The 11,578-nt window shown below is 33.1% G+C and overlaps 1 protein-coding gene across 2 annotated transcripts in view; it reads left to right on the top strand.

The window, feature by feature from the left end:
• The first annotated feature begins 225 nt into the window (after positions 1-225).
• LOC145241426 (uncharacterized) overlaps positions 226-11,578 on the top strand; it is a 114,425-nt gene continuing 103,072 nt past the window's right edge. For both annotated transcript variants that reach the window (XM_080104375.1, XM_080104374.1), the window contains exon 1: positions 226-552. In XM_080104375.1, coding sequence (XP_079960501.1) covers positions 365-552 — 188 coding nt within the window. In that variant the 5' untranslated portion in view covers positions 226-364. The remainder of the gene's footprint in view (positions 553-11,578) is intronic.

The raw sequence follows: 11,578 nt of genomic DNA, 5'->3' as shown, positions 1-11,578 counted from the left end.
TTTTTTTTTACCTCATCTGCTGTGGTGGACTTTTGTCACGGCCACCGAGAGTAAAGCCACGCTTTTGTACGGAGAGCTGTTTTCCTACAGTCCTCATAAATCGTACAGTCTGTATTTTCCACTACCTACCCGCGACCACGGTGGCTCCTGCTACTGCAACTATACATAACGCACTGTTTGACATCGGTCTTGTTTGTTGACTAGAAAAAAAAATTGTTTTTTAATGTTCGTCTTGTGTGTGTCGTGTTGCCGGCTAAACCGCGATCGTGTCTTGAGTTTATTTCTATTTTTAACCGGATCGCCCAAATAAACAGAACACAAATCTACAAGCGATCCCTCCTACCCTCCCCCCCCCCCAAAAAAAATGGGTTCCGAAAATATCACAGATTTTCTGTTGGGGCGCGAAGATCCCCGGGCTCACAGTGCCCTGGAACGCTTAGTTGATTTTCTACACTCGGATAGGAGTTCAGCAATCTCGTCATTCCTAGGACATCCGGGATCAGAAGATCTTTTAGCGGCCCTCGTTAGGATGTTACTGTCTAACAATGTCCGGTAAGTGAACATTTTTTCTTTTTTTCTTTTTTGTTTTTAATGGAAATTGCTCCAGACAAGACATGACACCACTTGATATAAGGAACTAAAAATAATTACCACTTCGAGGTTAAATTAGCCAACTAGCCAACGTATATGGATAGATTCTGAATCATAAAAAAACAGCAATTCTTCCCCCATTGTCAGAAACATCGCCCATGGACTATGAGAATTAAAGCACAAAATAAGGGAAGCGAAAGTTACGAGGTTGACATAAGTAAAGCCAAGATCCACTTTCTATTCTCCATGGTAGTTCATCATTTTCTGCCTGTCTATCTATCTACATACAGACACATGTTCATGTACATATATATATATATATATATATATATATACATACATATATACATATATATATATATATATATATATATAAATGTATATATATGTATATACATATGTGAATGCATACATATGTACATATATATATATATATATATATACATGCATACACACACAGACACATATATGTGTGTATATATTTATATTTACATATATATATACACATATATATTTATATATATATATGTATATACATATATAAACACATATATATGTACATATATATACACACACACACACACACACACACACATATATATATACTAGCTGGACGTATATATATATGTGTGTGTGTGTGTGTGTGTGTGTGAATTTCTGTACAAAATATAGATAAGAACACTGCCAGACATATAAATTACCGTAACGTTTATATAATAGTAGATAGACAGACGTGTGTATATGTATATGCATATATCTATGTATATATATATATATATATATGTAAATATGTAAATATATATATGTATATATGTATACATATGAACATATGTATAAATATATATATATATATATATATATATATATAGAGAGAGAGAGAGAGAGAGAGTAATTTATAAAATATATATGACGATTAAGCTACACTGAATATTAGGCGTTTCATCCACTCTAGGACTCCTCAGGCTTATGCGCAAATTCTGTGGTTGTTTATCGTTTTTATATGCTCCTCTCCTATTGAGATTTTAGTTAGCCAATCAACTTTCTAGTATCCACCGCGCCCCTTCCTATCAGCCAATGGGCATGCATTTTATCGGACAAAGGATCTGTTTTAAAACTAGGTTAGTGGGTTTTTTTTGTTTTTTTATTGTTAGTTTATATATAAATATATATATGTGTGCATACATATATGCACATATATACACACATATATAATAGAGTAAATTTTATTTTGTGAACACAGTTATTTGCTATTTCTCTTCTACAGTTTAATAGATTTTGGGGTTCTTTAAAATACAGGATAGCAAATTTTTCATGAAGGCATAATCTACATGGGTCGTCTAGATGCCTACATGTGGTAGCTTGTCTCATTATTTTCCATTCGAAATTATAATCTATATATTAATACAATAGCGTGTGTGTTATTTTGTGTGTCACGCTTACATCTTTTTTCTTCCGAGTGATTGTCGTTTAATTGTTATGACCTTCCATCTCTTGTAATAAATAATTTTCCAAGAATTCTTTCTTCATAAGTTTTGGTTTCGGTTTCGATTATGGCTGAAGAAACTCAAGTAACATTTTTTTTCATAAGTTTTGGTTTCGGTTTTGACTCAGACTGATGCATCCAAGTCATATGAATATATTTTTTTATTTTTGAAATTATAACTTTATAATATATGAAAATCGACAGAAAATTGACCCTATAATAAATTACAAATATCATATTTAAGCGTATTTTATGATCAGGCCATGCCGGGTGTCCTTGTTAGTTTAGTTAAAAACTTTTGTAGTTTTAACAAAAAAAGTTATAATAATATCAGGGCGTCTCCATTTACGCTGCACATCTACAGAATAATAGAAGGCTCTTATCGCTCTTGGGATTTTTACACATCTCGCCAAATAGTGTATGGTCTGCAAAAAAAAAAAAGTTTTCATCAAACGGAAATGGAAGCATGTTGTTTTTTCTTTTATCGTTCAACCCTGTACATATTTGTCTCAATATTATAAACTCCTCATGAAACAAAAATAAACAAAATGGCAGAAAAATTTTATTATGCACTTACGTGTTAAGTTTTTGTGTCATTTTTTTTTTTTTCATTTTACAAGGAGTTTTTAATATCAAGGCAAAAGTGGATAAACGCCATTAAAGTTTACTGTTGTTTCCGGGACACAGAAACACCTAACCACAATATTTAACTAGTAAATTTCTATTTCAGTCACCTAAATTACTTTCAGTGAAATTAGTTTAGGCATACCTCACTCTGATTAAATTTTACTTAAGCCATTATTTAGTTAAAAATAAAATAAAATAAAAATAAAAATAAAACATTTCGTTAAATCTAGTGTCATCGTGCACCTGACACACAGAAATGAAAACTAGACGGTAAAATATATATTTTCTTACCAAGAATTCTTCATAAGTTTTGGTTTCGGTTTCGATTATAGCTGATGGCACTTAAGTCATCTTTTTTTTTTATAAATAATTTTATCAAGAATTCTTCATAAGTTTTGGTTTCGGTTTCGATTATGGCTGATGGCACTTAAGTCATCTATTTTTTTTATAAATAATTTTATCAAGAATTCTTCATAAGTTTTGGTTTCGGTTTCGATTATGGCTGAAAGAACTCAAGTTATATATATATATATATATATATATATATATATATATATATAGCGACTTTTTTGTCACAGAATTGTCTCTATCAAACTACTCTGTCAATTTTTGGTCTACAGACTTGAAACTTGATATTCGGACTGGAAACAAAATCGAATTGGTTTTCAGTTGAGAAAATAAGTTCTAATTAGTCAAATGCTCTAATCATGTGAAAATATACATTTATATGTTCAACTGCATTGATTTGTCAAGTTTGATATGCATGTGGCGTTAGCTCAGATGGTAGCAAATACCGCTAGACAGCTAAATGTTTTGGTTTCGATTATAGTTGATGGTACCCAAATCATATATATATTTTTAAAAGCTTTTGAAATTACTACTATATATTGGGTACAATATAATAATAATAAAAAAATTGGATCTGTAAAATTACATACGAAATCTACATAAATTAAAATATCGTATTTAAGCGTATTTCACAACTTATGCTTATGACCTAACTCAGATTGTTCACGAACCCACCTATGTGCCCGATACTGATAGTCAGTATGCAAGTCTCCTAGACTTTTTTCTCACAACTTGCCCTGAGCTATGTTCATCTTCCGTTCTGTCCCCCACCTGGATCTTTCGACCACTCTGTTGTCTTAGTTAAGATAAAAACAAAATGTAATAAGTCCGACATACCTCTCCATCGTACAGTATATCAATACTTTATGGTTAACTGGGATAGCTTTTGTGCATTTATATCAGATCTACCTCTGCATTCCATATTTAAAAAGAATGTGTCGTATAGTATCAGACCCAACATATTAGAATGGTTAATTGCATGTATAGACCGCTTCATACCTTCCAAAAAAGTCCAGCAAAACCTAACAGCCAGCTGTGGTTCTCTCCAGAATGTGCTGCTGCCATTGCGCACAGAAATCACTATTTCCATTGCTTCCGATGTAATATATGTACTGAGATTAAAACCGCCTTCAGTGCTACCAGCAACCACTGTAAAAGAGTAATAAAGAACGCAAGATAGTCGTATGCTCAGTTCTTTAAGTTCAAAATAGCTGAGCAATGGCTTGCTTCCCATCAATTTTAGCAAATAACAAACAGGATTCTGAATAGAAGTGTGTGCTCTATTCTAACCATCGTCAATGGACCTGAGGTAATTTCGTCAGCATCGGATAAAGCCAAACTCTTTGCCGAAAACTTTGCAGCTAATTCTACCCTATGCGATCAGGGCTGTCAACCCCCATATTTCCCTCTGTGTCTGAAAACACGCTATACGACTTACAAATATCTGTGCGTGATGTTGCCAAGCTAATCAAAAACCTCAATTCCAATAAAGCAATTAGCCCTGACGGCATTCCTCAAAAAGCCTCAACTAGTGGGAGAACGACATAAGCGTCAAAAGTTGAAGTTTTGATATTCTTATTGCAAAGCACGTAAAATATCAAGGAGAATCTAATCACAAGAAATCATTGCTGAATTCAAAGTATTTATGTGAAAACAAATGTTTGAATATTTGATATACGTTTGTTGAAATGTGGATAATTAAGACCATAGATTTTCTTTAAATTCTCTACCTAATTATGTCCGATTTGTTTTGATTTTTCAAGACTTGCAAATCAACAAGCACTAGCATCATTGTTGTTCATTAAAGTCGAACACCCAAGAAATTTAATTTTGTAAGCCCCTTCAAATATGACGGAAAGAAAGAGAGCAAGAAAGGTTGACCGGTGGGAAAAAGAAACATCAAAAGGGAACGAAATAGCGGAGAAGAATATGTCAGTATTTATTTATTAATTTATTTATTTATTGCGGACTATTATCCTCATCTTTGTTAGTTGTTATTTCACGACGTTTCGACCAACTATTCCTCTGGTCTTCATCAGCTGGTAACCGCAACGGGATAGGAACTCCGAATCTCCTAACTTCATTCTCAGCAATTACTGCCTTCCAGCATTCTCAGCAATTACTGCCTCTCACCACGTTTTGGCCAAGTAAGCGTCTGGCCGACTTTGGGTAGAATTGAAACTGCTATCTTCAGACAGTGCACACCCGGAACCATAGAGATTCAACGTCCCTATCCACTGCGCCACGGGCTCCGAATAGTTGGCCGAAACGTCATGAAACAGCAATTAAAAAAAGATGAGGATAATAGTCCGCAATAAATAAATTAATAAATAATACTCGTCTCAATAATGAATTCCAATTAATTAAATAATAAACATGTCGATAATTCTTCAAAATGCATTGAAGGGAAGCACGGGCTTGGAGAAATATATTCTTGCAAGAAAAAATGTTTTGTAAAAATAGGTGGTCCGGAAAAGGTTGCGTTAATATTGAAATCATTCTGGAAAAGAGGAAATTACAACGAACAAAATAGCTACATTTAACCTCTTTTTTTTGTGAATAGTATGAAGTGGCGCTTACGTCGTTCTTCCACTGAACGTGTCATGTATGTAGACATACACAGATCAACCTCTTGCGTTTGAACCTTTTCCAACTAAAACAGGAATTTGCATAAACTTTCCCAAATAAACATTTCCAACTAAAACTGACTCCTATCTTTTTGTAAATGTTATATAAATGTTTTGTTATATAATCATGTTTTATTTAGATTTGTGTTGTGTTTATTAGCGTTTGTAGTTCCTTCTTGCGTTTTGCATCAATTTAAGGTCATCCATGTACATTAGGTGGTTCATTCTTTCATCTGTATTAGTGAACTTGTATCCGGCTTGACATTTTCTTAGTATATTATTAAGGGGAATCATGGCTATGATGAACAGTAGTGGTGATAGGGATCACCGTGGAAGATCCCTCTTTGTATTTTAATCTCAGTTATGTGTTGTCCATCAGTTGTCAGTTCTTCCTTTTCTATTATTTGTCTCCTCCAGGACTCTTCGATCTATGTATTATTTTCTTTTTGGGTATTTTTCTGTTCTTCAGGGGCAATGAAGGAAATGATAAATTTGTTCCCTCAAATGTGCTGTCAGTATTTTCCACATTGTATGCAAACATGTTATAGGCCTGTAGTTCATTTTTTCTGCGTCTTTTTGCACCAGTGTGATTCTACATTGGATCATTCATTTTGGCGCGTCCGCTTTGTGGATACATCTTTTCAGGTTCTGAGTTAGTGTTTCATGTAGTGTTGTGAATTTTTGAAACCAGAAATTCTTCTTCTTCTTCTTCTTCTTCTTCTTCTTCTTATTATTATTATTATTATTATTATTATTATTATTATTATTATTCCATTAACTTCACAGTGTTGTGATCCTTTACACCGGTTTTTTCTCCCCAAGAGCGGGCTCTTACAGCAAAGAGTCAATGAGATGGAAAACACCTGGTGTAGAATGTTTGCTGAGCTAAGCAGAACTGACTTCTGGAGTACAGTGATGTATCTGATTCCCAAAGACTTCAATTGTTTTATATTATTATTATTATTATTATTATTATTATTATTATTATTATTATTGTTGTTGTTGTTGTTGTTGTTATTATATTATTATTGTTGTTATTATTATTGTTATTATTGTTGTTATTGTTGTTGTTGTTAGTATTATTATTTTATTATTATTATTATTATTGTTGTTATTATATTATTATTGTTGTTATTATTATTGTTGTTGTTGTTGTTGTTGTTGTTGTTGTTGTTGTTGTTGTTGTTGTTGTTGTTGTTATTATTATTATTTATGTATCTATTTTTTAGTATTTACCTCAACGGGAGAAAGCATGACATGCTTATCTGCACTGATTTAGTTCACAATATATTATAGGTCCAACTTGCACTGTAGAGAACCTATTGTTTATTTTGTAAAAAAAAAAATTGTATAATGGCTTGAATTGAAGTTTAAAATGCAAAAGCTAAGTATCATGGTTCAATTGTGCTTTAAACAAAAACATTTGTTTCGAACACATCCAAATCAAAAAACTTATAGTTGATTTTATACGGCGCGCTCTTCTGTTTGTGTGATTATGATATTTTTAAAATGCACTTGTGATGTTAGGATGTATAAGGTGTTAACTTTGATCAAAATACGACTGTTCCTTCTTTAATTGGATCTTTTAGATAATCGATATTAATGCTTATCGAATGCATTCCGAGACGAAACCTAAGGACATTCCCAGACACATAAAGAATATTTATGTGAAATTTTTAAAAAATCGTCCCAGTAATTTTGGAATCCATAGGGAACGAATCACACACGCTCAGACAAAGTGTCTATTATATATAAGTAGAGATAGATAGCGGGGGGGGGGCATTTTGCCCGGTCGTAAAATATGCTTAAATATGATATTTTATTTTGTCCAGATTTCGTATATATCATTATAGAGTCGTAATTTGTGTGCCATCAGCAAAAATCGAAACCAAAAGAAAAACTGTAGCATTCAAAGCTGGTGACGTTACCACTGTACCAACGTGATATGCATATGAACTGATTAAAAATAAACTAAGATGAATGTACACAATGTATAACTATTTTTTTAGTTTTGACCTCTTTTTGACCCCTAAAATCTATTTTAACTAAATACCCATAAAAGAACGGTCTATAAAACATCCAATCATCTGCAACTTTTATTTTCGGCAGAGATAGAGTTTGAAAATAAGGAGATAGACGGACAGAGTGACAGACAGACTGGCAGATAGACAAACAGACATACATTATAGCCTTTTATATATTAGATATGTCGAATTTTGTTAATATGGACGATAATAAAATTCCGTATGAATTATCTTCCCCTGCAAAACCACGTAACCGTGATAACTTTTTTTATAAGTAAAATAGATAGATAGATAGATAGATAGATAGATAGATAGAGGCAGCTAATCGTTATTAATAGATCTCTACCAAAGAAGACAGAAAATTTCTCTATTTTCTAAATCGTTTTCTCTGTCTCTGATGTTAATTCATGGCGTGTGGATCCAAGTTATTTTATTCGTCTATCTCAAATGTTTAATGAAATTTAAGTATTTTTAATGAAATTTAAGTACTTTTAATGAAATTTAAGTATTTTTAAACATAATGAAATTATAAATAACTTATTCAAATTATGTTTTATCGATAACTTTTTTTACTAGTATTTATTTAGTAAACTAGTAACGATAAAATAAATCATCATTTAATTTAATTAAAAAAAACGGCGATTTAATTAGTAATCTATAATATAAATCTCAATCGTCGCTTTGTATGTATGTATGTATGTATGTATGTATGTATGTCTACCAAAAACTTTCGACAGACGCGACGGATCCTGATGAGATTGGTATTGTTTTGAAGCACGGCCTATCGGACGACAAATATCGAAAAATTGGCCTAAATCATTAATTCCTTCACCCTCAACTGGGCAGTTTTTTTACAAGGAGGGAGTCGATTTTTGTGTCGCCATATTCGCAAGTCATCTTATCGGTTGGATTGATTACGCTTAATTTCAATGTTGAGAACTTCCGGTCGAGAGATAGAGACATCGGCTAAGACGTCACGTCTTTTTATCTTTTTATTTCTCCTTGGAATTACGGGTTCGAGCCTGCCTGCGTACTACCACTTATTTTTAACACCTCTGCCTACTGTTGTTTTGATTCTCGTTACTACCAACTTATTTTACAACCCCCCTCGGGGGTTCCTTACTACACTACCTACACACCCTGGCAACGCCAGACACCCCCGCTAGTAGGAAAATAAATGTCCATGCCAAATGTACACATGCAAGTTAGAAGCAAGTACAAATCTATTTTTCTGGTGCTACCAGATCAGGCTGCCTGGAGATATTGGCTTCCTAGGATGAAATGCATTTAACATTGATGCTTTTTTTGTTTTTCTACTTCATTTTGCAAAACTTAATTATGTTCTGCGAACCAAAAGCAAAAACAACTCACCTTTCCCACCCCTTTTTCCTTCTTCCCATTCCCCTTTCTGTTTCTACCACCCCCACTTTCCTGACTGATTTCCTAACTTAAAACGTTCCAATCATTAATACTGTAACCCTATTCCCTCTCCCATTGCAAAGCTCATTTATGTTCCGCATGGCAGGGAACAAAAGCGATAAAATCCACTATAAAACAACCAAACCAAACCCAAATCCCTTCTTAAGTTGTGCAAATAAGTTGCGTGCATTTAATCTGCGTGTATGATCAGACAGAAGATTCTGTCTCCAGATTTCGTCGGGGTCACCAATAATAAGAAAGAATAACAAATCATATTTATTAAAAATACATCAATTTTATTTGACAACTTGTTGTGACAACCAAAAGTGAAGCGCTAGTAATTAATTAGAGTTTAGCGTGTTTAGGAGCGTTCCGAGTAGAGAAATAATTATTTTATTTTATCTATGAGAAAAAGTTGAGAAAACATGTTTATTTCAGTTGAGTTTTCGAGTGACAACGTGTGTAAATTGTGCAGACATTGTAGAGAGTGTGTGTATATTTTTTGTTTTTGCCTTTTCTTTTGTCCGTACGTGAAATTGTGTGTAAGTGATTTTCTGAATGCGTTTGCCATGGGCCTTTGTGTATTAGCTATGAAAGTGAAACAAAGGAAGAGAAAGATAGTGTTTGAGTTTTTATATTACGCGCGAAATTTTTTAAGTGAATATTTCTGCGTTTGTGATTGGTCGAAAAAAAAATAAAATAAACTGCTGATTGAGATCTTGTCCAACCGAGAGTGAATACGTGTAGACAACAATCGCTGCTCCTGCTGCTTCCTATAAGCGATCGAAATGCTATTTTAAAATCAACTGACGAAAATATTAAGTGTCAGTAACGCAGATGTGGCGTAACGGATAAAGTACTAACAGATAAAGTCAGTTCTAACTGACATTCTTCTGGAGGTTAAAGGTTCGATCCTCACTACGGGCGATATTAATACAATTGCGAATTACTTAGACTTCTACCCTGATAGAACGAGGGGATGTTATACTCGTGGATTAAATAAAATTCCGTACAGATCCCAGAGCTCGACACGATACACCTAAAAGAAGGCCAGAGGTTACATCGGCCGAAATGTTGTGAAAATAACATTCACGATGAGAACATTAATCTGAAAAATCAAATTAATACAAATTATTAATCCACATCTAAAAAGTTCAGAAATAAAGCAAATACTGTTTCAAACTTTAAGCGAAACACAGTGCACGAAGAGATCTGAAGATGTCAGGAGGCCAACTTTTTGATTGCGTACTCTAAACAGTTCAGCATAATTCATAATACTCAGAACCGAACCATTTAGCATAACAGTCAGAGTGTTAGTTAGTGTGTCGATAGAGATCGAGGTTCAATCCTCTGACTAGTCATACATTTTCTAAACACTCAGTATTATTAGACGAGAAAGTGAAATAATAACGGATAAAAGGTGCCCCCCTTCCCTACATTTCGGTGTAATCCATCTATATGTATAAATATGCAAGTGGGACCTGTAAAAATTCCACAGGGGACTCATTCATATGTAATATATTGCTGTTGGCATTCTGTAGATGTTCAGTGTAAATGGAGACGCTCTGATATTATTGTAGCTTTTTTGTTAAAACTGAAAATGTATTTATCTAAGTTAGTACAAATGCCCGGCAAAGCCCGGCCTTAAAGTACGCTTAAATATATTTTAATTCATGCAGATTTCGTGTATATTATTATAGAGTTAATGTTCTATCGATTTTTATATGTTATAAAGTTACGATTCCAAAAATGAAAAAAATATACCCATATGATTTGGGTGCATTAGCTTGAATCGAAACTCAAACCAAAACTTATGAAATATATATAAATATATATATATATATATATATTTATATATATATATATATATATATATATATATATATATATATATATATACATATGGCGGGGTACAAAATTTTATTATGGCTATGTAAAGACCAAATTTAAACTTGTTCGAAAACATTCTTTATTTTAGATTGTGAAGTTAAAAAATAAAAATGAATGCGTCAGCTGACCGGTTTCGAAGCTCGCTCAACAGAGCTAAAATCGAGCTTAATTACGTGTTAAAAAGAAAAGGGGTGGGACAATGAATCGGAGATGTAAAAGTATGGGGGAATATATGTATATAAAAAAAGAGGGGATGAATTAATTATTAAATAGAAACTAGATTAAGCCCTAAGAGATTCTCTTTTTGTTTGCAAAGAAAAGGTCTCAGAGTCTTAATATATATAGTTTCTAGAATTTTGAGATGGTAAAGAGAGTGCGACTTACTAAGGATGGAAAAAAAAAGTCCGCACTAAAATTCGAAGCGCAAATACGATTATTTATAAGGTGCTCTCCTATAGATGAGCCATGCGTATTGTTCAAAACGTCCGAAGGTAGGTAGTTTCCATTTCGAATTTTGGATGGAACATGTTGTTTTACCCTATTATCTAATCTTTGAGACATCCGCCCGA

Source organism: Euprymna scolopes, chromosome 20, assembly GCF_053919585.1.
Source record: "Euprymna scolopes isolate OS-2025 chromosome 20, ASM5391958v1, whole genome shotgun sequence".
Taxonomy (NCBI): Eukaryota; Metazoa; Mollusca; class Cephalopoda; order Sepiida; family Sepiolidae; genus Euprymna; species Euprymna scolopes.
The sequence above is the reverse complement of the archived record's forward strand: the minus strand, read 5'-3'. Positions and strand labels throughout refer to the sequence as shown.